Source organism: Mandrillus leucophaeus, unplaced genomic scaffold (assembly GCF_000951045.1).
Source record: "Mandrillus leucophaeus isolate KB7577 unplaced genomic scaffold, Mleu.le_1.0 Scaffold550, whole genome shotgun sequence".
Taxonomy (NCBI): Eukaryota; Metazoa; Chordata; class Mammalia; order Primates; family Cercopithecidae; genus Mandrillus; species Mandrillus leucophaeus.
The window spans coordinates 1,373,724-1,400,978 of NW_012105920.1; the positions used below are offsets into that span (position 1 = coordinate 1,373,724).

The 27,255-nt window shown below is 49.8% G+C and overlaps 1 protein-coding gene across 1 annotated transcript in view; it reads left to right on the forward strand.

The window, feature by feature from the left end:
• LOC105552344 (chromosome unknown open reading frame, human C1orf95) overlaps nt 1-26,944 on the forward strand; it is a 56,435-nt gene extending 29,491 nt beyond the window's left edge. The window contains exons 2-4 of the mRNA XM_011997976.1: nt 21,594-21,773; nt 25,450-25,458; nt 26,793-26,944. Of these exons, the coding sequence (XP_011853366.1) occupies nt 21,594-21,773; nt 25,450-25,458; nt 26,793-26,827 (224 nt within the window). The 3' untranslated portion in view covers nt 26,828-26,944. The remainder of the gene's footprint in view (nt 1-21,593; nt 21,774-25,449; nt 25,459-26,792) is intronic.
• The last annotated feature ends 311 nt before the right edge of the window (nt 26,945-27,255 follow it).

Sequence of the window (27,255 nt, forward strand, 5' to 3'; positions counted from 1 at the left end):
CACACACTCAGGCACACACTCACACACACTCACACACTCAGGCACACAGACTCATGCATGCATGCACGCCAGGGACTGATGATGATGGCTGAAAGTCCTCTACCCATGGTGCCCTTAGCTGCCAGAGGGAAAGCTGAGACTCCCTCGGACCCCAGGGCCATTGTCTTCACGGGAGTAAGGGCAACTGAAAGGGAGAGGCGGCCAGCAGCAGCCACTCTTACTGTGACAGCATGCACCGCTTTCAGAGGCTTCAGTCAGATTCCGACTCAGGGGCTGCCCTGCGGTCTTCTCCCCAGATAGATGGGTTGTTCTGCGGGGGATGGTTGTTCTATGGGGTGAAGGAATCAGAGGTTGCACAGAGGAGACAGTAGGGCGGGAGAGAGTGAGTGCAAAAACTCGGTCACTGCCTTGCTTCCACCACTAGCCCGGGGAAGGTGGGAGGGCCTGGCCTACCCTTTTCTTTGGGGGAGGTCTGCCCCCGTGGCCTCTTCCCTGACATGCAGCCTTATTTTTTCGTTGTAATGAGATGTGAGAGGTGGCCCCACACTGCCCTCCCTGTGGGTCCAGGACGCCGGACCTTGTTGGACCTTGGTGGAGGATGATGCTGTCAAAAAGACACTGCTGTTTGCCACCTTCTCCACATCTCACCATCTTGCTTCTGTGTGCTTTCTCAAAATGTCTTTACACATCATCATGGTCATGTAGTCTCTTTTCAATTTTTTCTTTATTTTTAATTTAAAAAATGTTTTTTAAAAAACTGAGATAAGGTCTTACTATGTTACCCAGGCTGGTCTCAAACTCTTGCCCTCAAGTGATCATCCTGCATTTAGTCCCCCACACCTCTCCCCAACCCCCAGCTTTTTTTTTTGAGAAAGCATCTCGCTTTGTCACCCTGGCTGGAGTGCAGTGATGCAATCACAGGTCACTTGCAGCCTCGACTGTCTCGGCTCAAGTGATCCTCCCACCTCAGCCTCCAGAGTAGCTGGGACCACAGGCATGCACCACCATGCCTGGTTAATTTTTAAATTACTTGTAGAGACAAGGTCTCATGTTGCCCAGGCTGGTCTTGAACTCCTGGGCTCAAACACTCCTCCCACTTTGGCCTCCCAGAGTACTGGGATTATAGGCATGAGCCACTGCACTCAGCCCCAATCACTTTTTTAAAAAGGCAGCCATGACTGGGCTGAGTCTGACTCGGTGAAGGCCGTTTGAAGTCCACAGCCACGCCTGTAGTGGCTGCTTCCCTGGGCAGAGACAATGAGTGCAGCTGGGCCTTGGAAGGCCTCTCCCCTCCCATCCCTGAGTCTTGATCAGCTGCCCCTCATACCCCAAGGTTTTCTCTTGCTGATTTCTCTCTCAAGCAATGAAATAAAAAAAAGTCACACTGATGTATTAGGGATTTAATTGAAGATAAATTTGCATTTTGAAGGAGAATCTTGGGGAGCTAAAAGTTCATAATGGCAAGAAGTGAGTGCTGCAGCTGGAATTTCCTATTCCAGTGGAGCCCATACCTCTGCATGAGGAATCTTCTGCGCATCCCTAAATTTGATCAGGTTCATGATGCGCTTGACCTATATGGATGGTGAGTTCTCGCCTGGCCCATCCCAATGCATTTTCTTAGGGTCTGCAGCTGTGAAGCCGGCTATGTGCACTAATTCTTTGAGAGAAGCGTGGTGTCCTAATCTCACACTGCCCCTTTGGCAAATGATAGAAGGAAACTATCTTATCTTGGCAGCATGGTGGAGAGAAGCCACTGTGAGGCATTAGCTGAGTGATGGGGGAAGGATGGGGTATGGGAATGCCAGGCCATCATGATAAGGGATGCCAACTCCCAACACGTGAGTGCAGCCTTCATTCAGTTCTGTGCCAGGTGCTGGGCTGCGTGCTGGGAATACAGTGGTATCAGCGAAATTTACTTGGTCCCTGTCCATGTGGTGCTTCCTGTCTCTTAGAGGAGATAGACATTACATCAGATAATCCACCCACAAGTGTGAGATGAGGAGGTCTGTGAAGGAGAGGCATTCAGAGCTAGGAGAGTGAGGGACCGTGGAGGCCTCCCGAGGAAGCCTCACTGGCCAAGAAAGAGTGCAGTGAAAAACAAGGCTGGGGTGGGAGAGACCAGGGAGACCAACTTGGGAAGGCCTTATATCTTTTTTTTTTTTTTTTGGAGACAAGGTCTTTGTCGCCAGGCTGATGTGCTGTGGTGCAATCATAGTTCACTGCAGCCTTGAACTCCTGGGCTCAAGCCATCCTCCTACCCAACCTCCCTAGTAACTGGAACTACAGGCACATGCCACTGCCCCTAGCTAATTAAAAAATTTTTTTTTGTAGAGATGGAGCCTCCCTGTGTTGCTCGGGCCTCAAGCAAGCCTCCAGACTCAGCCTCCCAACATGCTGGGATTTGGGATTACAGACATGAGCCACCCTGCCCTGCCCCTTTGTTTTTATTCTATGAGCAATGGGAGCCGCCGAAGGATAATCATGTCTGCATCTTGAAAACATCCCTGCAGCTGTTGTAGACAGCACAGCTGTGGGAGACCTGTTAGGAGGCAGCAGTCCAGGCAAGAGTTGATGGGAACTTGAACTAGGAGGCAGCGTTAGCAGAGACAAAGTGGGCGGAAGTAAGAGACATTTAGAAGTAAAAATGACAGATTTGGTCTCAGATGGGCTGTGGGGAGGAGGAGCCATAGGGAATCCTGGGTTCTGGCTAGTGCAGGTGATGGGAGTGGGTGTGGATCTCTGAGATGAGAAAGGGCAAGGCTTAGTGCAGGGACAGGTCAGGAATTTGTTCTTGTACTTGTTTCTGAGAGGGTTTTGAAATATCTCAGAAGAGTTGTCAAGTAAGCCACTGTCAGTGGTCTGGAGCTCAGAGGTGAAGTCTGTGCTGGAGAATGAAGTCTTCAATCAGGTGCCCTGGGTGGAGGGGAGAGGATCTTAGGAGAAGCTGTGTGCTGGGGAGAGGAGAGGTCTAGGGCTGAGGCTGAGGACTTCAACATTGCATGGTTGATGAAGGGGAGGGCAGAGGAGGACAAGTCATACCTTGAGTATGCCCCACTCTCCCTGGCATATATCACTTCTTTTCTACTTGGAACATTCTTCCCCTTTCCTAGACTCCACACTCACCTGAGATCTCTCCTTCCTCTTGGAAGCCCTCCCGTGCTCTTATGCCTGGGTCAAGGGCTGCTGTTGCCCCACTGCTCCCCATGCTGCCCCCTCACAGCCTTTATCACCTTGACCAGCAAATACCCAGCTGTGGGTCTGGATCCACCACTAATCTAAGGGTTATATGTCTGGGCCACCATTGTGCCCCCAGCACCAAGCATAGTGTCTGGTGGGTCTGTAGTTAGAGTAGAGGCTCAGCTGCTATAACAAAGAGACCAGAAACACAGTGACTTAAATGCATTAGAAGCCCTTTCTCTCACGTCAAGCTATCTATCAGGCTGTGCCAGGCTGGCAGGGCAGCTCTCTTCTAAGAGGTCATTCATTGGAATCATCTTGGTGAATAGTCTTCTGCCAAGGCCCAGGGTGTGGCCCTAGTTCCCATGGTTGAAGTTGGGTTACCGCCGTGTCTTCTTTCCAGCCCATAAGAAAGGAAAAGAGCAAAGTCTAGGGAAAGCAGCTGGATTTAGTTTGGAGATGACCCAGAAGTTTCCTACATGTATCACTTTTGCTCATAGCTCATTGTCCCAAACTTAGTCTCATGGCCTCTCTTGGTTGCAGAGGAGGCTGGGACATGTAGATGCTAGATGAGTGGCTAAATGCCCAGGAGTCAAAAAGAAGGGATTTGGGGGACAGCTAGCAGTCTTCCTACTCAGTGGGCAATGAATACTGAATGGATGGACAGACAGTTGGTTTGTCAGAGTCTTAGTCCATTTTCTGTTGCTATAACAGAATCTCACAGACTGGGTAATTATAACAGAAAGAAGTTTATTTAGCTCACAGTTCTGGAGGCTGAAAAGTCCAAGAGTATAGTGCCAGCATCTGGTGAGGGCCTTCTTGCTGCATCATTACATGGCAGAGGGCATCACATGGTGAGAGGGCAAGAGTGTATGAGCTTAGCTCTCTCTTCCTCTTCTTTTTTTTTTTTTTTTTTTTGAGATGGAGTCTCACTCTGTTGCCCAGGCTGGAGTGCAGTGAGCAGGAGTACACACAGAGATGATGGTAGGGGAGGATGGGCAGCCAGGTAGTGGGTGGGGAGAAGAACTAGAAACCAGCAAAATGAGCTGAAAAGAGTCAGTGGATGGGAAGATGGGCATATCAGGGAGGAGCCGGTGGTGAAGGACCGCCATCCTCTTAGTGGGTTTCATCCTGAGCCAGGCCTGGCCTAGCCGGCTTGTGTCACTGAAATGCTCTCATCCTTCAGGGGGACCCATTCCAGGGACTTCCTGCACCCGTCCACTGTGGAGTGTTGTAAGTCCTCTCTGCAGCTGCTGCAGTTTATCTGAGGTTTGACTAAAATCTTCCTTTCTTCTATTTCTAACTGAAGGCTTCTGCCCTGCTCCTCATTCACACGTCTGGCCCTCCCCTTCCAGTTCCCCCTCACTTAGTCACCCTGCAACCATGCTGCTACCAGAGCTGTCCCCAGCCTCCTCCTGGAAGCCCTGGTCCCGGGGATCCTGACCACAGCTCCACTGATACGGAGGTGGACGCTGCTGCTGTTGTGTCAGCCCCCGCCCTGGGAAAGGTCAGTGCCATCCTTCACCATTGGAATGACTGGTTTTAATCCTTGGTTCTTTCCTGAAATGAGTTTTCTTTTAAAAAGTAGGTTTTTCAAATCCATATGGCTCTTTGCTCTTTTAAGACATCAATATGAGCCAGGCGCAGTGGCTCATGCCTGTAATCCCAGCACTTTGGGAGACCAAGGCGGGTGGATCACCTGAGGTCAGGAGTTCGAGACCAGCCTGGCCAACATGATGAAAACCCATCTCTACTAAAAAGTACAAAAAATTAGCTGGGCGTGGTGGCAGGTGCCACCATTCAGCTACTGGGGAGGCTGAAGCAGGAGAATTGCTTGAACCTGGGAGGTGGAGGTTGTAGTGAGGCGAGATCGTGCCACTGCACTCTAGCCTAAGCAACAAGAGCAACATGCCATCTCAAAAAAAAAAAAAAAAAAAAGACATCAGTACGTGGATCCTGAAGGGTCACTCCAAAGTCAATCTCATCTGAAAGCCAGTGCACAGGAAGCCAGGCCACTTTCGTTTGACTCTCAAAGTCCTGAAAAGATTTTCCACAGTCCCAGGGTAGGCTGTCTCCTAAAGCCCCAGTACCCCCTTCCCCTCTTGTTCTCTGATGAAGCTGAGGGGCCACAGACCTCAGGCCTCTCCCTCTCCTTTCCTGGTAGCCAACAAGTTTGTGAAAACAGGCCCGGGCGGTCTCAGTTAGCTTTTGCTGCATGACAAGCCTCCCTAAAACTTAGTGGCTTAAAACAATAGTGTTTATGGAGTTCACAATTCTGTGGGCTGGGCTCAGGGGGGCATTTCTTTGGTCACGCTGGGCTTGGTTATTCTTAGCTGGGATGGCTAGATGGCTGCAGCCATCTGCATGTGGTATCTCATCCTCTAACAGGCTGGCCAGAGCTTGTCCATGTGATGACAGTGCAGAGCTCTATGAGTGTGGCCTCAGCTCAGGAGTGGCACAGCACCACTTTCCCTGCATTATATTGGCCAAGGAAAGTCCCAGGTCCAGCCTGCATTCAAAGGATGGGGAAGCAGATTCTACTTCTTAATGGGAGGAGCAGCAAAGTCACATTGCAAAGGCTATGGATACAGGAAGTGGAGAACTGGGGCCATTTCTGAAATCCACTGCCGTTGGTTAATGTACCATTCATTCTAGGCCTGTTCTTGTCTGTAAAATGAGAATAAAGACTTGGGATTGTTGTAGAAATCAAGTGAGGAAATATGGTAAAATGCTAACTTCTAATGAGTGCTCAGTGCATTACAGATTGATTATAATGATAATGGTTTTACCTTTTGCTAGACAAGCAAGCACACATGTCTATCCTACAGGACAGCATAAAGCAATTCTGTTTTTCCACCCCAGTGCCTTATTAGTCCATTCCTGTCCACCTAGAAAGGTCCTCAGGGAGCTACTCCTCACTAGCCTCTTCCTTTTTCTCTTTCCTCACAGCTCTGTGCCCACTAGAATCCTCCTCTCTGTCACTGGCTATCTTTTGATAATCTTATGTACTTCCTGTAGCGTGGCTGCAGTGCAGTGTTATCCTAACAGACTCTCTGACTCTTGTCAGTTGTCCTGACTTGGTAGGGCAGAGCTCTGGGAGGGGCGATGGGAGTAATCGCCCCCTCTGCCCAAGAACCAAGCAGTACAGGCCTTTAGGATTCTAGATGCTAAATGATTGCTGTAAAAACTAAACATCCTCACCCACTTCTTCTACTCTTCTTCCCCCTCCATTGACATGTTGCCCAGTGACGCTCTTGTTCCAACTATCTATTGTTGTATAGAAAACAATCTCAAAATTTAGTGGTGTGAAAAAAAAGCCATTGTATTATGCACATCACTTCTGTGGGTAGGAATTTAGACAGGACACATTCAGGATATCTTGTCTCTGCTCCATGATGTGTGGGGCCTCAGCTAGCAAGACTCAAAACCAGGGTGACTTGATGGTTGGGGACTGGAATCATCTAGAGGCATCTTTACTCACATGTCTCGTAGCTGAAACTGGCCATCAGCTGGAACCTCACCTGAGCTGTTGACTGGACCATCTACATGAGGTTTCTCCCTGGAGTTGCCCACATTAGCTAGTTTGGACTTTTTTACAGCATGGTAGCTGGGTTCAACAGTATGCAGCTGAAGATGCAGGAAGTGAGATCCAGCAGTTTGTTAAGGCCTGAGCCAGGAAACTGGCATAGTGCCACTTCTGTTACATGCTGTTGGTTCTTAGAGAGTTCAGTTTTAAGAGGAAAGTATATGGGCCCATCTCCTGATGAAAGAGTGTCAAAGAATTGGGTGCCAAGTGTTTTTTTGTTTGTTTGTTTTGTTTTGTTTTTGTTTTTGTTTTTGAGATGTAGTCTTGCTTTGCCACCCAGGCTGGGGTGCAATGGGTGGTCTCAGCTCACTGCACCTCTGCCTCCCGGGTTCAAGCAATTCTCCTGCCTCAGCCTCTGCAGTAGCTGGGATTACAGGTGTCCACCATCATGCTGGGCTAATTTTTATATTTTTAGTAGAGAAGGGGTTTCACCATGTTGGCCAGGCTGGTCTGGAACTCCTGACCTCATGATCCACCCACCTTGGCCTCCCAAAGTGCTGAGATTGTAGGCATGAGCCACTGCACCCGGCCTGGGTGCCATGTTTTAAATCCACTACACCCCCCTTTGGCAAAAGATGGTTCAATTTATCATTTCTATGCTTGATTTAATAATGCAGTTATCCCATTAGTGAATATTACTGATCACTTACCCAGCATCATTTTACCCTCTTCCTACTTCCCAATAAAATCCAGATTTTCACTCAGGAGTTCATGTCTCCTTTATGCCACCTGGGTTTTGTAGGGGAAGCTGACTCTATTTCTTCTGCCAAATCATTGATTCAAGAGTGGGCAAGTGAACTAACTAGTCCTATCTCAGTAAATCTCAGGACTCCTACTTGGAATGCTGAGACAGAAATGTTCTGTCTCCTCTGGAGATGTGGTGTATGGATGTGAACCTAGGACTGCTGCAATTATTTTGTCACCATGAGAGAAGTTGGCCTTGTGATGAAGCTCACACCTTGGAAGACAGAGCAGAGAGATGGAAGACATTGGGTCTCTGATGAATCATTGAGCCAAGGAATCAAACCAACCCTGAATTCCGGTTAACAATAAAAATAGCAAACAGATATTAGGTACTTAATATGTTCTAGGCATTTTAAACGCATAATCTCTATGAAGCCTCACACGAAATCCTGGATATGGATACTAGTATAACCCACATCTTACAGATGAGGAAATTGGGCCGAAAAGGTTTGATAGACCTCCAGAGGTAGAATAACTTGCCCAATTTCAGTCAACCAGTAAATGGTAAAGTTGTGAATAACACTCAGCAGTCTGGCCCTAGATTCCATCTTCCTAACATGATCCCACAGTGCCCTTCTAGTTTTGTTTTGTTTTGTTTTTTCCAGTTTGTGAACCAATTTCCCTTTGTTTTTGTTTTCTTGAGACAGAGTCTTTCTCTGCCACCTAGGCCTGAGTACAGTGGCACGATCTCAGCTCACTGCAACCTCCACCTCTCAGGTTCAAGCAATTCTCCTGCCTCAGCCTCCCAAGTAGCTGGGATTACAGGCACGCACCACCATGCCTGGCTAATCTTTGTATTTTTAATAGAGATGGGATTTTACCATGTTGGCCAGGCTGGTCTCCAACTCCTGACTTCAGATGATCTGACTGCCTCAGCCTCCCAAAGTGCTGGGATTACAGGCATCAATAAATCCCTTTGTGATTTAAGTCTGTTTGAGTTGGTTACTTCCAAATTAAAGACCACAAGGGACAACTCATCCCTGCAAGTGTGGTATGTCCCCATGGCAGGAGTGGCAACGTCACCTCCCCATGGAGAAAGCCATCTTGAACTGATTCCATGTGCCCCAGGCAGGAAGTTGTCCCTAGCACTAGAGCATATACATGGGCTGCCCGGCAGGGCACAGTTCCAGGAAGGAGCACATGTGTCTGCCAGGCCTGTGGGGAAGCACTAGCTGACAGGGTGCACCTGAGCACAAGCCCCACACAGGGCTTCTTCCACCTCCTCTCCTCCCTTCCTGGTCCTCTGAGAGACTGGGCGCCAGCTCAGTCAAACCACCTCCTTTTCCACTGTTGTGTCGTGGCTGCCTGAGTCTACAGTGGCTCCTGAAGGCCTCTTGGGACTGAAGTCCTTTCCTGGCTTCCAACCCAGAAGCCTCAGAGTCTGGCCTCTCATCTCCAGCAGGTGAACCCAAGCCTGCCATTTGGCTGAGAGCCCCACTCTGCCTGGTTAACTGGGAACAACACCATAGGATTGGGAGCTGCATTCCAGGGGTGTTCCTGGAAATTCAGGGGCTTCTGTCACAGTCTTGCAGAGTCCCATGGCATCACTTAATTTTTTGTGTTAGATATCTGTGTGCATCTGTCCCCTAGTTTACTCAACCACTCCATTGCCTTCTCTGCAGCTAGTGAGGAGCTAACTGATAGACATCCTTGAAGAGTTAGATCTCAACAGGTTGCCTAAAACCTTGTTTTAACCAAAATGAGAATTTGTTTTTGGAAAAAAGAGAAAAGCCACCTATAATTCCGCCATGGCAAAACCGTTTTTACAATATTTTGCTTAATACACTCCAGTCTTTGTCCACATACACACATATGTTAAAATAGTCCCCCACACAATATACTTTCTATTTGTGTAATCTCACTTGAAGCACTTGCCCATCTTGCTGTGTAGTCATCACAATGATAATTTTTCCTGGCTGTGTCACACTGCGGCATAGGGATGAGTGCCTAGCCTCAGGCTTCATGAGGCTGACACGGTGAACTTAACAATGATAATAATTTTTTTTTAAAAGGTGGAGTGAAGAATAATGCCATTGGCCACAAGTCAGTGTGAGAGCAGGATTCATTGAAATCTTCAATTTTGTTTTCTTAGTCATAATTAATAACTCCTATCTGCCAAGATTCTCCTCCAGCATTCCCTCCTCAGAGGACAGTCCCCATCATCTTCCTTCCTACTCAGTGTGGGGCCCTCCTCATGCCTCAGCTAGGCCTTATTGGTTTCATGCTGTGTTCTAAGTACTTTATATGCATTAATTTAATCCTCACGTTTACCCTTGTCTACTATCATTGCGCGTTTCATAGATGGGGAAATGAGAAGTGCTATCATCTAGAAATGAGGTCTAGAGAAATGCCATCACTTGTCAAGGTTGCACAGCTTATCTGTGATGCAGCTGGGATTCAGACCCTGGCATTCTGATGCCAGAGCCCACCTTTGTATTCACAGTGTTATCCTGCCTGTCCCGCCTCAGTCCCTGCTCAGAGGACTGACCACACAGCATTGCGTTCTGTGGGTTATTTGCCTTTCTCACCACCCCGTGGGATACTTGAGGGCCTGGACACTGAAGCACTCAGCAGGTACTTCATAAATGCTAGCTGAATACATGGAAAAATGAATGGATGAAATGAATTGGGTATGATTTTAAGGAGGGGACATGTCTTAGTTCAGGCTGCTATAACAAGAATACCATAGACAGGGTAGCATAAATAGCAGACATCTATTTCTTATAGTTTTGGAAACTAGAAAATCTGGGACCAGTATACCAGTGTGGTTGGGTTCTGGGAAGGGACCTCTTCCTGGTTTTCTCACAAGGTAGGGAGGGAGAGAGAGAAAGAGCTTGGATTTCTTCATCCCTTTATAAGGGCATCAGTTCCACTGTGGAGACTCCAACTCCAAGATCTCATCAAACTTTTGCACAGGTCTAGTGACTGGAGTCTGCTACTACCTGCTATGTCAGAGGCCCACTGAGGCTTTTGCTTCTGAGGGCTCAAAGACTTAAGGGTTCAGGGTGCACTGTTCTCTCATATGCCCAGTGTGTGTAGCCACAGCTCAGGGCACCTGGGGACAGCTCTTCCCACCATTCCCAGGGGTCACCCACGCGTGGCTATGAGCTCCCACTGGTGCCTGGCACACTTGAGCTCACACACACTGGGCTGCCGAATGCCTGGGGCAGTCTTGTTCCCAGGCTTGCGTTTGGTAAGGAGAGAGTGCCTCAGCTTTAACAAGTTCCATGCTGAGCACATGGTGGGCACTATATCCATGTTATTTGTTATTTGGGCAATCAGATGAGGTCCGGGCATAAGCCTGGAAGTCTTAGCCTCGGGCCTGTGGATTAGTGGCACCATTATGGCAAGGGGTCGGCTCAGGGATCCCTGTTCTCAGTTGCTGCAGCATCCCCACAAGAGATCCCTTTGGGTCTCATCATGTTGTAGGTTCTCACTGCCTTTGATCTCAGACAGTCTCTCTGGCTGCTGCAGCCTTGGGCAGAACCCCTCTCTGTTTTAATCTCCGTGTCTACCCATCCATGGAAATGTCATCTTGTGAGGTTGCAAATTCTAAGGAGATGGTAGCCGTGTTGTCTCCTATAACAAATGTCACCACTGCTGCCCTCACCCATCTTTCCACCAGACTGGCCACTCTTAACACCAACCTGCTGGAAGGTAGGAAGGACAAGGCTAAGCCCTCAAGGGCCACTGCATTGTCCTGGGCTCCCCTGCCCTGGCCATTACACAACCACCCTTCCCCATCCCATCCCTGTGTCCTCAGTTCACCCTCTATCACTGAAGCCTAGACTCTGTCATGGCAGGCTTGGAGTTAGGGAACTGAGAAATTCCATGTGGTTAAATTTCTCCTCCAGCTTAACATCCTGGGAAGACCCCTGAAGAGACCTATGGTGTCCAGTTCTGTAGCACAGCTCCCCAGCCCTGCCACAGAGTGCCCAGGCTGGGAGCACATCAGAGGTTTAGGAGGGGGCAGGCAGAGGGCAGAGGAGGTTTGTTAATAAGCACAAGGAAGCTGATGCACGCCCGGAGCCAGTAAAATTAATTATTAGCTCCAGTCGCCCTCACCCCCAGCAGGATGAGAACTGATGTCACAGTCAGGGGACTGAGGGGAATGGAGGAGGGAGCTGGTCTCATTTTCCTTCTGTCCTCAGAAGGAAGGACACTGGATGGGTGTGTGGCATCCAGGAAGGCTCCTGTCTTCTTTCCTTTATGCCACTTGGAAAATCAAAGGCACATAGTAACAGCTGCAGCCCACCTGATGCTGCAATACACCTGAAGACTGTGACTTACCAGGGTCTCACCTGCACACCCCTTGTCTGCCTGAAGACTCGTACCCCACTGTGTTCCCCTGACCCCGTCAACCTCACAATCCCAACTCATTTGCCCAAGACCCCTGAGCATTTACCCGAGACCCTGGGAGGAATGAAGAGGGATCGTCCCAAGCTGGCACTTTCTGACTGCGGAGAGAATGGAGGGCCTCTGGATATGGGGGAGCAGCTGAGGCTAAGGGAGAAGTGGTTCAAGATGCCATACACCTTCTCTCTGCTGGAAGACAGAAGGTCACCGGTCCACTTTTCCCCATTCTCTTCCATGAAACCCATGCATAGAAAGATTTAAGTCATAATAAATTTACTCTCCCATCTCTAGTTGATCAAAGGTGGGTTATTGGCCACTGGGAACTGCTGATAGCAGGAAAGACCCCCTAGTTACTGCACTGAAATGATGGGATCCCAACGAAATGCTGGCAAATTCAGCTTTCCAGTGGGTGGTGTGACCTCACTAGGGTGTCTGTGCTTTCTCTAATGTTGAAAGCCACTCACGGACCCTTTGCTGCTCCAGGATAGAGGTATCAAGGGCACTGGCAGATTCTTTCTGAAAAAGTATGTGGAGGGTCAGGATGATGAGGATGCTGGAACTGTTTGTGTTTTACCCTGCACTATTCTAGATCGGTTTTATGTTCTGAGTCCTCCTTGCAAATTCCTTGCTGGCCAGGACATGAGGCCGCAGACAGTGCTGGGTCTACAAAATACTTTCTGGGTGACTGACTTGGTGTAATTCCAGGGGAAGACATAGCCCTTCCATAGACCTGCTCAGCCTTGAACGCTGCACCGATATGGCCTTTGGTTGACACCTTCGTCTCCCACCTAGTGTGGCCTTCTTGTGCTCTATTCTGGAGTGACCAAGCTGAAAGGATGACATTGCCTTCCCTCAGCACATATGAGCACATGATATCCCAAATCTTCTGCTCCATTTCTTGAGAAAACAGAACCCAAAAGAGTTGGCACGAAGACCATCTGAGTGGCCCAGGACTCTGGCCTTGCTTTCTGCAGCCTCCTCTGGTTTACTTAGGCCATGGCCATATAGGCCCCGTTCACGTTCAAGGCTACGCTGATTCTGTGTCCCTGGGACTTTTGTCCACAAGTATTTGTGAACTTGTAGTCAGTTCTCTTTCCTTTTCTTTCTGGTTGAAATAATTGCACAATGAGGCAAAGATGATTAGACCTCCTAAATCAGAATCTTAGGGTGACAGGACCCAGGAAGGTGTGCTTTTAGCAATCTCTCATTTTGATCCTGAACATAATCTTCCATTTAGCTTATTCTAGCCTTGAACTAGGCAGCCCTTGGCAATGGGTCCTGTTTCTCAGGGTGTGAAGAACCTGTTTCTTTGCTTTCAAAATCAGCTGTACTTTTCCTTCCTGACCCCCAAAGCTCACATTCAGGGTAAGGCCTTGAAAAAGGCCCCGCTCAACCACCACCCTGGGAGTGAGGAAGGGTGTCCAGGTGTAAGTCACAGCCACTGAGGAGCAGCACATCACAATGACTACAGAGCCAGCTGGAGGTGACAACTGGGATCAAACGACTTGCTGGCCTAGGTCCCAGGGGCAGTTTTTACCCTGAAGTAGCTGCTTCAGAAGACAGCTCTGCCCTTTTTCCACCAAGTTCCAAGACGCTTCAAGATCCTCTCTCCAAACTCAGCACCTCCCAAAGCTCCCACGTGAGTCATGCGAAAAACTGAACCTAGTGAGAGCTCAAAGGATGCTTCCAGCTCCCAGGCTCTATCTTGTGGGAGCAGAGCCACCCCGCTCCTGATGGGAGACTGTACCAGCCCACTCCTGACTGCTTGCCTTCTCGTGCCTGACAGCCAAGCTTCAGGAACTCTCCCCTGAGGACAGGCCCAGAGAATCTCTTTGGGGCTTCCAGGATGGAAGTGGAGAGACCCTTTTCTCTCCTCACTGCCTTGTCTTGGGGCCTGAGCCCTGAGCTCCTTGGGGAAGCTGCAAGCACAGAGACCACAGTGATGGCAGCCAGGGGGTGCTGTGCTTGCAAAGCTTGGCTCTTCTTGTGTTTTTGCTGCACCTCTCTGTGGGAGGACTTCCACAGGCCTCTGCTGCCTGTCCTTTTTCCCAGGATCCTGGTAGGACGTGCAAACCACATGTCTGTGCCTAAGTCCCAGGTATCTTACAACACATTGATTTTGGTGGTTGACAGTACAGTCCATTACCATCATTTTCCCTGGTGCCAGTTAGTGTTCGCTGGGACCTCCAGGAACAGCATGCCCAGGGCCCGCCTCAGCCTCCCTGTCCTTGCTGCAGAGGACCGTCTTCCCGCTCCAGCCCTGAGTCATGTGGGCGAAGCCGTTGGACAGAGTGAAAAACCAGAATCGTGGACTCATTTCTGATGAAGTTGTATGATTTTCTTGTTCTATATCTGCCAGGCTAATTCCTCCACCCATCAGAGGAATTGGTATCAGCTGGAGGAATGTTTATTTTTTTTTTAAACAAGCAATTCCTAGATCCACCCCTGTGCCTGTGGTGCTCTAGAGTTGGGGCCTTAGAATGTGCATATGAACCTCAGTTTGAGACATCTGATGTACATACTGCTTTGGAAAACCATCAGGGGATAGTTCCCCTTCTTATTTTACCAAGAACCTTGATGTCCACTTATCCCCTACCTGGTTATGTCTTCACCCTGTCCCCTGCTCCCTCCTGGCAGCTTCTTCTCAGCAGATAAACAACCTTAAGTTTCTCCCACTTAAGGAAAAGTGGTCCTCACCCACGCTCTGGAATCCACATCTCCGTTCTCTCCAAGCCCCCTGACCTCCTGCTGTGAGCCCTGCCAGTCTCCTGACTCCCTGTGGAGCCACTCTTGGCCTAAGCGAGTCTGTGATTGCACGTGGCCCCTCTCACTGAACCTTGCTGAAGCAGGTGACCTGCCCCAGCACCTCTTCCTCCAGACAGTTCTCTCCTGTTTCTGGGATGCCCTCTTCTAGCCAGTCTGATTGGACCTCCCCTGTTCCCTTTGTGGTCTTCTTTTCCCTTGCTCACCCCTAAAATCTTGGTGTCTCCCAGGGTCTTTGAATTTCATGCCCTCCTGGGGTGACCTCATTCACTTTCAACCACTAGTTGAAATTGACACCTCTGGGGTCCTTGTTTCTGACTCAGCTCTCTTCAGTCGGTGGGCACGGCCCACTCTGGGTTTCCCACCCTGGTCAATGGCTCCATCCTAACCCTGTAGTGTGGAAAACCAGAACCCCAAACCCATCCTGTGCCCCTGTTCCTTCCCTACCCCAACATCCAGCAGGTCACTAAATCAAGGATGCTGCCTCCCTGTCCTCTGCAGGTCCTGTCTCTCCTACTGCCCTCTCCTCCCTTCTCACTGAGGATTTTGCAAGGCCTCCTCTCCCTGCCTTCCACCTCGCCGCTTCCGACCCATCATTCCTTAGGGGTCAAGTGTTTGTTCTCAAATTCAAACTAGGCCCAATAGTCCCCTGTTTAACCCCTTCCCAGGGCTGCCTGTTGCCTGGAAGAGGAAGGTGGATTCCAGAGCGAGGCCCTCAGGGCCCTCACCAGTCTGACCCCTGCCCACTCCAGCCTCATTTGTTTAATTTCTGAAATTTTTACAGAAGTCTGAGCCAGCCTCATTTTTCATCACTCCTCTACACATGCCCTGAGTCCAGCCTGTGCACCACTGGGCTCTGAACGGCCAGGTCAGCCTGTCTCCAGATGCTCTTCCCTCCTCTGAGTCCAGTCTATGCACCGCTGAGCTCCAGACTATGCACCGCTTAGCTCCGGACAGCCAGGCTGGCCTTTCTGCAGATGTTCTTCCCCTCCTCCTTTCCTCCATGAGTCCCCATCAGCTTCCCAGCTCCCTGCTCCATCGCCTGCTCTCCTGTGAAGTCTTTCCTGCTATGGCCAAACAGAATTCGTCACTGTTCCTGGTGTGACCCAGTGTCCTTGCCAGAGTGTGAGCTCCCGGGCTGGGGTGGCAAGTTCCCATCACCTGTCTGGGCTCCCATTCCCAGGACTCGGCATTGGCATATGGCTGGCGCTCAATAGAATAAATTAGAACCAACACATGGCTGTTGGGTAGAGCATTTTATTTAACTGGTAAGACTCATTTAAAACAATTAACACCTCTTCATAGGAAAATGTGCTAAAACCATTTTTAAAATTTACTGCTGAAGAGATTAAAACAGTTTTTATATCATAAATCCATTCACTTAATCTCTACCTTTTATGGCGTGTGGTACCTTATATGGCAAAAGGGACCTGTTGTCATAGTTTCCTAGTGATATCTGAGTTCACACAGCTGGACAATATGCGTGCGCATGGTAGAAGTCAGTATGTGTATAAGGTTATATTTTTACATGGCTTAGAGTTATCATGAGTGTGTTAACATGAGTAAAAGAAGGTGCACAGACCAAAAACCCCTCCGACACCACACACATGCTAAGGTTGTCTCCTCCTTTAAATAAAGTGTGGGCCAGCCCAGCTTTTCCTAACAGATAAGCCAAAGCCTTTGCTAGGGATCATTCAGCTTGCACAGCTCTGCTCATCTGCAGAGCACTGGGCTCACCAGGCCTTCCCTGCTCCACAGGGAATAGGCAGGTACTCAGCCCACTGGCCTCTAATCACTTTAGCAATTCGAATGAGATTTCATCTTTTGACAAGAGATGGGCTTAATGACCTTCTGACTCTAAGAATCTCTGAGTTCAAGGACAAAGTTTCCTTATGCTCAAAACTTTCATATACACATTAGGCTTTTATTATTCAGCTGTTCTTGACCTGCAGAAATGCCAATTTCATATGGTTCAGTCTAATAAAAACATGAAAGAACACGGACCACTGTTCCCATTTCCTAGGCTGAAAGAGTGAGGTGAGGCCACAGCCACAAAGAGAGGGTCACTGGGTCTCAGCTCCCACTGAGTCAGGACACTGTAGCCCAGAGATCAGAACACCATCCAATTCAGGGTCTTCCATAAAGACATAGGGAGGGGAAGGAGTAGGTTCAAGGATATTTGAAAACCATTAAGGACGAAGGTTCTTGCTTATTATTAACAATTTTTTTTTTTTTTTTGAGATGGAGTCTCACTCTGTCACCCAGGCTGGAGTGCAGTGGAGCATTCTTGGCTCACTGCAACCTCTGCCTCCCGGCTTCAAGCGATTCTTCTGTCTCAGCCTCTTGAGTAGCTGGGACTGCAGGCGTGCACCACAAAGCCCAGCTAATTTTTGTATTTTTGGTAGAGACAGTGTTTCATCATGCTGACCAGGCTGGTCTCGAACTCCTGACCTCAGTTGATGCACCTGCCTTGGCCTCCTAGAGTGCTGTGATTACAGGCGTGAGCCATCACACCCGGCTTCTTTCCGTATTTTTTAATGTAAGGATGCAACACCCTAGATTGAAGAGAACTCAGCCTTCTTAACTAGACGGATTGACTTTAAGTCTGGGTTCTGCTATGAGGGCAAGTCGTTTAGCCTATCTGAGCCTCAGTTTCTGTATCTGTAAAATGGGGATAATAATAACTACCTCCAGTGGTTTTAAGAATAAGAGGTAATGTAGGTAGAGAGAGGGTTGCACAGTGCTTAGCAAACTATAAGTTTGCAGCAAATGGCACCTATGTTATTTTCACCTCACATTTTCCACACATATTCTTGTTCATCTTCAACCATCTTTCCACTTCTGCAGCATTCTCTTTTGTAATAGGTGCACTTGTGTGCATCTCCCGTCTCACATGCACGATGCACTGGCAGAAGCACAGGATGGTGGCACACACTTCCTAGTAGTCCCTGAGTCCTCCACATCTTCCTGTGTCCACTACCAAGTGCTGAGCCCACATCTCCTCCATTCCTCAGCTGCTGACTTCTCATCCCAGTTCATCTTTCCCATCTCAGACACTTTAAATCCACCCTGCCACCTGGGCGCAGTGGCTCATGCCTATAATCCCTGCACTTTGGGAGGCAGAGGTGAGCGGATCACTTGAGGTCAGGAGTTCGAGACCAGCCTGGCCAACATGGGGAAACCCCATCTCGACTGAAAATACAAAAATTAGCCGGGCATAGTAGTGCATACTTGTCATTCCAGCTACTCAGGAGACTGAAGCAGGAGAATCACTTGAACCTGGGAGGTGGAGGTTGCAGTGAGCTGAGATCGTGCCACTGCACCCCAGCCTGGGGGACAGAGTGAGACTCCGTCTCAAAAAAAAAAAAAAAAAAAAATCCACCCTGCTGACAAATTAATTTTCTTAAGTCCCTGCTTCCATTGCATTCCTCTCCTGCTCAAAACTCTCTGTGAGAGCTCCATTTCCTGCAGGTTGGGGGCAAACTCTTACTCAGGCATTCAAAGCCTTCCACAAATGGCCAGAGTCAGTCCTCCCTCTTCATCCCCATCACCTTCCCCTTGTCACCACCCTGCCCCCTGCACCATCCTCTCCCTTCTCCTCCCAACAGGAAGAGGCTGGAGCTGAAGTCCCAGCTTCATCACTTTTACCCTTATAGGAGCCCTCAGCCTCCTTCTCCTCTGTCAGGTAGGGTGATGAGTTTACCCAGTACACTGTGAGTTCTTGAGGGCAGGGGTCCAGTTAGGTTCCTGAATGAGTCTCTACAGAGACTCCAGAGTTGCACCCCAACCTCATCCTCCCGAAAGGAGGCTCCAGGCAACACTCTGTGCCCCTAGCTGGCTGTCCATCCCTTGCGAGTAGAAGAACAGCTTTGCTTCTCTGGATCTCCCACAGGGCCTCTGGGGCTCTGTGCCAGGGACATAGTAGGGTAGTTAGCGAGTTGCCTGATCTTGAATCCGTGGTTTTCACACTTTAGTGAGCCTTATCATTCCTTGGAGGGCAGGGGGGAAGCTTGTTGAGAAATGCAGATGCCGGATCATCCTTTAGACATTCCGTAGATCTCAGGTGAGACCCCACATTTTTAACAATGCCACAGGTGATGAGACAGGTGGTCAGAGGAGACACTTGAGGTTTGGTGTACTTCTTTGAATGCCCACAGGCCACCTACTGTGTATAAGGCACTGTGCAAGGGGCTCAAGGGATGAAGGTGAATGAGATGCCACCTGGGACCTCACATCGGTTGCAGTGGTTATGATGAGGAGAAGGAAAACGAGGCAGAGTTAGTTTCAGAAATCAGCATGTGGACTCAGGCTTCAGCCTTGGATCTGAAGCACAAAGGTGTGGGCGAGAGCAAAGGCGAGACCTGGAAACTGTAGGAGCCAGCGAATTGGGCAGGGAAGGGCCTGAAACCAATGAGATGCAGCCTGGGACCTCACATTGGTGGCAGTGGTTAAGATGAGGAGGAGGAAAACGAGGCAGGGTCAGTTTCAGAATTCAGCACGTGGACTCAGTTCAGAGTGGGAGGCAAAATAAAAAGCAAGGCAGCCTCAAAGAGCAGGAACTGACAGAATGGAAAGTGAGGAATGTGAAAATGGTCACCAGTCGTTTGGCCAATTTCCCAAATGCCCTGCTTTCTGGTCTGGGCCTGCTTTTAACAGGTCATCTACACCTGGGAGGCAGTGCAGTGGGGCGTGGCATTGGCATCTGACTCTGGTGGGTTCAATGCCTGCCTGTGATTGTGACCTTGGACAAGATGCTTAGTTCCTGAGAGGTATTAGTTAGGGCTCTCCAGAGAGACAGAACAAGTAGGATATATGGAAGGGTTTTTTTTTTTTTTTTCTTTTGAGACGGAGTTTCACTCTTGTTGCCCAAGCTGGCCAAGCTGGAGTGCAATGGCACCATCTTGGCTCACTACAACCTCTGCCTCCTGGGTTCAAGCAATTCTCCTGCCTCAGCCTCCTGAGAAGCTGGGATTACAGGTGGCCACCACCATGCCCGGCTTTTTTTGTATTTTTTAGTGGAGATGGGATTTCACCATGTTGGCCAGGCTGGTCTCAAATTCCTAACCTCAGATGATGTGCCCACCTCAGCCTCCCAAAGTGCTGGGTTTACAGGCATGAGCCACTGCACCCAGCCCTGGAAGGGTGTTTATGAGGGGAAGTTGGCTCACGTGATCACAGAGGTGGAGAAGTCCCACGATAGGTTGACTGCGAGCTGCAAAGCCAGAGAAGCTAGTAGCTGGCTCAAGCGGGCAGCGTGGCTCAATCCAAGTCTGAAACCTCAGAACCAGGGAAGCCAACAGTGCAGCCCCCAGTCAGTCCTGAGAGGTCCCCAGGAGGCCTCTGGGGTAAGTTCCAAAGTTCAAAAGCTGAAGAACCTGCAGTGTGATATCTAAAGGCAGGAGAAGAAAAAGCGTCTCACTCTGGAAGGAGGAAAGGAAGCAGAGAGGACATTCCCCTTCCTCTACCTGTTTGTTTCTGCTGGGCCCCCGGCTGATTGGATGGCGCCCACCCACACTGAGAGCAAGTCTTCCTCTCTTGGTCCACTGGCTCACACATCAGTCCCCTCTGGAAACAGTCTGACAGACACACTCAGAAATAGTGCCCCACCAGCCATCTAGGAACCCCTCAATCCTGTCAAGTTGACATCTAAAATTAACCATCACACCGAATCACTCTCTGTGTGTGTAAGAGTGTAGTAAGCCAAACGGTGGCCTCTAAAGATGTCCACATCCATATCCCCAAACTTGTGAATATGCTACCTGATGTAGTAAAACGCATTTTGCAGATGTGATTAAATTAAATGGATGGGGAGAGTATCCTGGATTACCCAAGTGGGTTCTGAATGCTATCACAAGGGTCCTTACCACAGGGAGGCAGTGAGAAGATATAAAGACAGAAGCAGAGGTCAGGGAGAAGGTGCTACGCTGCTAGTGGTGATGGTGGAGGAAGGGTCCACAAGCCAAGGAATGTAGGTGGCCTCTAGAAGCTGGAAAAGGCAAGGAAGTAGATTTTCCCCTGGAGCCTCCAGAAGGACTCATCCCTGAGGACCCATTGCAGACTCTTTTAACCTCCAGAACTCTAAAAAAATAAATTTGTGTGGCTTTTAACCATGAGGTTTAGGTAACTTGTTACTGACACCGTAGGGAACTATGACAGACACAGAGAATGCTAATTCTCTTCACGGTTGTCATCAGGAGGGCTCAGAGCCCATGTAGGAAAGGGGCCTAACACAGTAAAAGTAGTGATACTGCCCATAGGGGCTGAGTCTTAGACAAGGTGAAGAATGTGACTGCACCCACCACGTAGCTTGACACCTTGTGGATGCTCAACAGAGCTTAAGCTCACTGTCCCTCCCCTTACAGGTCACGGTGTCTAGGAGAACCCCATCAGGGAGGGGCTCTGGGAAACCTGTCCTAGTCTGCACCCTCTACACTGTGCAGGCACCTAGGCTCTTGGCTCCTGTCCCTCAGTGATCAGCATGTGTGCCAGGTGGTCATTTCCTGGCCCTTCACCTCTCCTGAATTTACCTCTGAGGTTGCTTCTCTGTTAACTCAGACACACCAGCTCCCACCTCAGAACTCTTTGGCCCTTGGAATCTTTGCCACATAAAGTTGCCCTTTCCAACTGCCTGCTGTCCTTGCAAGTGGCTTCCCTGTTGCTCCTTCCCAGAAAGGACTGCTTGTCATGTGATTTCCTTGTCTCCCCGAAAGGTTCCAAGACTGTATGGGGTCCCTGGCAGCCCCATGCCATACCTGCTCCAGATGGCCCGTGGACCTCTCCAGTATGGAGACGAGAGGTAGACCAGGGTCTGGGCAGTGGTGTCACTCAGAGGATAGGGTGCCAGACATAGGTGGCTCTTCTCTGAGCTCTCGGAGGGTGGACAGCTGGGCCCCAGGCCAGCAATGAGCACACAGACTCCTTTGTCTCCCAGCACCCTCAGAAGGCTGTCCCCTCTGGCCTCTCACAGGGACATTCGTCTCGGCCTTCACTGTGCTGTGCGGGGCCCGCACCGACCTCCCGGACAGGCATGTGTGCTGCGTCTTCTGGCTGAACATTGCAGCAGCCCTCATCCAAATCCTCACGGCCATCGTCATGGTGGGCTGGATCATGAGCATCTTCTGGGGCATGGACATGGTCATCCTTGCCAGTGAGTAGCTGCTGGTGCTGCGCCTCCTGGGGGTGGGGGAGTGACCAGGGACAGGAAGGACTTGGGAGGCCTTCATGGCTGGCTGAGGTCCTGCTCACCCACTAAGGACGGGCTCTGGAGAGGGCTTGCCTGTGCCCTCTTCACAACTCCCCAGGCTGCTTGGCACAAGGGACCCTCCCCACCAGGCCTGGCCCAACACCTGCAGGGAATTATGAGTTCATGGCAGGCAGAGTTCCATCATTTAATACAAACTTGATTCAGACACAGAATGGTTTTGTGAAGGGGTTTAAAGTTACAAAATCAAGTTTACCAAAGACAACTCAGTTACCCTTTCTAAAATAACCTAGCAAAATCTTAAAACAGACTCCACCCATTTTAAGCAGCTGTACTTGTCTCCCATACCACCATCCACGTTCCTTGTATTTTCCCACGCCTATCTACCTGTGAGGACACAGTTCCTCAATAATTGACCTCACCTCTCAGGCACTTTGGCCTCACTCCATACCCCATGCCCCTCATTATGTCCTATACCCCCCAAAACCATTCATAGCTGGGATCTTCAGTGCCAGAGGTAAGCTGAGCCTGGTGCGGGTGTCAGAGGCAGGAGGGGGAACTCAGGGTTCAGGGGCCCTAGAATTATGTAGAATGATCTATAGTCAACTCAGCCTCAGTTCAGGATCCTGTGAATATCCAAGACCAAGAGCACACATAAATGGCAGGACAAGGGTCAGTGACCAGTTAGGCCACCAGACCAGAGAAGATGCAGGTAGACACAGAGCCTGAGGGAGATGCAGTGGAGTGTGGTCAGATGGGCTGCCCAGAAGTGGCTCCTCCAGCAGCAGAGATCGGGGAGGAAGTGGGTCAGCTGCACTGCCAGGATCTCCCAGAATCAGAGTAAGCCAACCAGATGCTGGCAACCAGGGGCAGCCAGAGCAGGAGAACTCCAGGTTGGACCAGCTGCTGAGCAGCAAGCTACCCCAGGGAGGAATGAGCTAGGAAGTGGCAGGGAAGCTGCTCCTTCTTCCTGGGAGGGGTGTGCTCAGGGCAAGGGTTGCCCTGTCAGAGAAATATTGTGAGGTAAGCCCAGCAGGCAGGCCCTTGCATCTCCTTCATGGGATCTCACCCTCCAGGCATGTCCAGGGGCCACTTTCATTTGTCTAGAGAGATGAAGAACATGACTGATAGGAAGGAAGTGCTGCCAGTCCTTGGGTGAGTCCTAAAACTGGGTCCCGACAATTTTACAGAGGAAATTTGCCGCTTCCCCAGGGGCCTGTGGTCTGCAGGCTCCTGACCCTGTTCCCAACTGGAAGCTGGGAGGTGCTTCTGCCTTTGGAAGGTTGAAGGCTGCCCAATTTGTGCAAGATGAGCCCCTCTTACTGGCTCATCTTCTCTCAAACTGAGCATCTGGCCAGGCACTGGGGACCTGAGTAAGGAACCTCTGCATTAAAGCGGAACATGACTGTGTCACAGGGTAGGTCTCAATAATGTATGTTGATGCCTCATCTGATCTCTAGAGCTTTCTGGTACACTTGTCTTTGATCTCCTTAGTACCCAGGAACCAAGAGGTTGGAACCTTAGAGATAACTTAAAGAGCTCCCTTCATCATGCCCTAGACGAGGCACTGAGGCCCTAGAAGTGCAGATGGGGATCCAGTCACTTCCTCACTTTCCATTGCCCCAGGCTGCTGACTTGGCCAGAAACTCCTCTGCTGTGGCTGGTGTGGGGCGCTAACTGGGCTGCAGGATAAGCAAGTGCAAGAAGCTGCAGCCCCCACCTTTGCCACGCAGCCTTCACTGGGGGCAGTGTCAGCCCCTTTGTTGTCTGCACACTGTTTCCAGGGTTGCTGTCTTTGCATCAAACTTTTGAGAATGCTTTTAGGGGTGTATTAGTCCATTTTCACACTGCTGATAAAGACATACCCAAGACTGGGAAAAAAAAGAGGTTTAATGCACTTATAGTTCCACATGGCTGGGGAAGCCTCACAATCATGGCAGAAGGCAAGGAGGAGCAAGTCACATCTTATGTGGATGGCAGCAGGCAAAGAGAGTTTGTGCCAGGAAACTCCCATTTTTAAAACCATCAGATCTTGTGAGACTCATTCACTATCACAAGAACAGCACAGGAAAGACCCATCCCCATAATTCAATCATCTCCCACCCAGTTCCTCCAACAACACATGGGAATCATGGAAGTTACAATTCAAGATGAGATTTGGGTGGGGACACAGCCAAACCATATCAGGGGTATAGACTTGAGGGCTGCATACAAAAACCAGTCACACATCATTCTTGCCCACTGCCTGACTCCCAGACTCATTCACCCATCTCAGCAAGGGAAGCCTTTGCATGTGTTTTCCCACAACTAATCCCACCCCCAAAGGGTGAATAGTTGCCACTCATAAGATGGTGCTGCAGGTGGGATTACTCCCAGCAACCATGGAACTTGTGTGTCCGAGAATGAATCCTTTGAAGGGAATAAGTACAATGGACTTTCCTATCCTAGAAGACAGTTGGATAAGGGACTCTTCTTTCTGGTGTCACTCCAGCTCCTTGCTATAAAAATGGAGGAAACTTTTCAGTTGTAACAATACACCTTGGTTTTTCACATGGCATTGCCTGGGGTGTCATCAGCAAATACACCATCATGAAAAACTCCTAAAAGGGGAGTCAGAGAAATCTAGATGAAAGTGGGAGCTAAGATCAGGAACTTGCAAGCATGTTGCTTGATTTATATGAATAACAACAAATAACAATCAACAATACCCTGTCAGTAAATACTTGGTAGCTTTATGGTGGGCTCTTTCTACTGCCATGCCCATGGCAGACATTGCTAATCAATCATGACACTTTCTGCTGACCAATCTCACATGTTCTCAGCACAGGGCTTCAGGCAGTCACTACTAATTGATCCAAGAGGTCTGAAAGATAAAACCTGTTTGCCACCCTCTGGCCTGGGTCTTCCCCAAAATATTTTTATATATATGGCTCCTCTCCATAGAAACAGCTAAGCACATAGCTCAGACAGAGCCAGTGTGGGACCAGGATGGGACACATTGGCATCTTTAGATTGCTGTAGTCAAAGCTCTAGCTGTCCAGGAGCTGCCACTCATGTCCATCTGGAATTTATCTGGAGAAAGGCATGAGCTGAGGATGGAAAAAAAAAAAGGGCTGGGTGCTGTGGCTCATGCCTATATCTCAGCATGTTGGGAGACTGAGGCAGGAGGATCACTTGAGACCAGGAGTTTGAGGCTGCAGTGAGACATGATCATGCCACTATACTCCAGCTGGGCAACAGAGCAAGATTCTGTTTCAAAAGAAGACAAGAATAAAGAATGAAGGCAGCAGTGTGGGCATGGCCAGGATATGGAGGGCTGGGGAGGCAGTGGACAGAGCTCACTGGCAGTGTGAGAGCCCCTCGCTGTGCCCCTAGCTATGCCCACACACCTGGTGGGCAGACTGCTGGTCACTGTGGCTGTCACCGTGAGCACTGAGCACTCCCTGCCTGGGGATTGGCATCTGAGAAACCGCTGGCATGGCCCCTGTCCCATCTCCCGGGCCTCACCGTGGATCCGCTTTGTTTCCTGTGCGGAGCGTTCCCTATGGCTCTGTTTTCAGGCTGTGTTTTCTCTTCTTCTCTCTCTCTTCCTCCTGCTGCCTCCCACTCTGTGCTGCTGCAGTTTCCCAAGGTGAGTCTGTGGATGGACGTGCAGGCCTCGTGCTGCTGCTTGGGGCCCTCCCCTCCCCTGAGACCCCCGGTCCTACACACAAACACCCTACCCGCTCTCCCAGTGGGTCAATGGGCTTTTATGTTTAGCTTTAACTTTTGATTTGGAAAATGATTAAACATAGAGAAAAGTAGGGCCCCTAGTAAAATGAGGCCCTAATGCCCACACCAGCCTCAACCACTATCAATTCATGGCCAGCCTCTTTTCCTCTGTCATTCCCTACATCTTCCCTACCACAGCATGGGTTTATTAGCACCCAAAATTGAGAAATACTCTGCAAAATGAAGAGAAAAAGCAGCTCAATACACTGAAGCTCCTCTTCAGACTAAGTTCACTGGCTAACAGGAATAACCACTCAGCAAATTCTGCTCATGTAATAGCAGCTGGGAATATTTCAGTAGGTATCTTTTTTTTTTTTTTTTTTTTTTTTTTTATCTTTTGAGACAGAGTCTTGCTGTGTCTCCCAGGCTGGAGTACAGTGGCGCGATCTCGGCTCACTGCAACCTCCACCTCCTGGGTTCAAGTGATTCTCCTGCCTCAGCCTCCCGAGTAGCTGGGACTACAGGCACGTGCCACCATGCCCGGCTAATTTTTTGTATTTTTAGTAAGGTGGGGTTTCACCATGTTAGCCAGGATGGTCTCGATCTCCTGACATAGTGATCTGCCCGCCTCGGCCTCCCAAAGGGTATCTTCTTAAAAAAACAAACACAATACCCTTTCACACCTAAATAAAGCAGTAACAATTCCTTACTATCCGCAGAGCTCACTTTTTCCCTAAGGACTCATGATCAATATTTTAAAGGTTTAGCCTTCAGGCACCTTTTCCTGCTGTAATGGTCCAGCAGGTCGGAAGCATACAGGGATAGCTGCTCCCCTCTGTATGCCATCTTTCTCCTTTCTTCCTCCTCTCCATCCACCCATAGCAGATTCTTAACCCTCAGGGAAGCCTGCCTGGCACCTGCTCCCAAGGCTCTGCATTGGGAAATCACACCAGACCAGTCTATGAGTGGCTTCCTGATGTGGGTTCAGGAGCACGTCGTTAGCCTTTTAACTCCCACCCCAAATGCCAGCCCGACAAACATTCCCAGTAGACCCAGTACTCCACACTTCCTGATTATTTTGTTTCTCATTAGAAAGTCAAAGCCCTTGGGAAAAGCAGTGCTCTGATGGTAGCAGTCATTTATACCTTAGTATAAACAAGGCCTCCTGTGTGCATTCTGGGCTAGGGGCACCTCCTGGAGAAATCCTGAAGGAAGCAGGTGTCTAACCATCTCTCCTTTGCTTCTTCCTCACAGGCTACAAGGAGCAGGGCATCCCACAGCAGCTGTGAGCCCACGGGAGCCGCTGGGGAGATCCAGGGGGGCCCTGTGAGGGCTGCACCAGGCAGCTTTGGGCACAAGGACCTTTACATGTTCTCTTCTGCCATTTTCTGGACTGGGGGTGGAAAGGGGGTATTTTTAAAAATATTATTTATTTTGAAAACGCATCTGCTTTTCTCAGCAGGTTGTGAGGCCTGCCAGCCCCTCCCGCTCCGGAAAGCACTGTGGGCGCAGGCACCAGAGCATCAGAGAGCGGGGTGGAGATGAGAACGCCCACAGAGAGGCTGGGATGCTCCAGCAGGCTCCAACCGGCCTTGCTGTACCCACTGCCCACTGCAAGGGCACGCCACAGCAGCTGGGCCGGGCCACACCAGGCCCTGTCTGGGTGAGCAGGGGCTCACCAAGGGGACAGGACCGTGGTAGACCCGTCCTCTGGGAC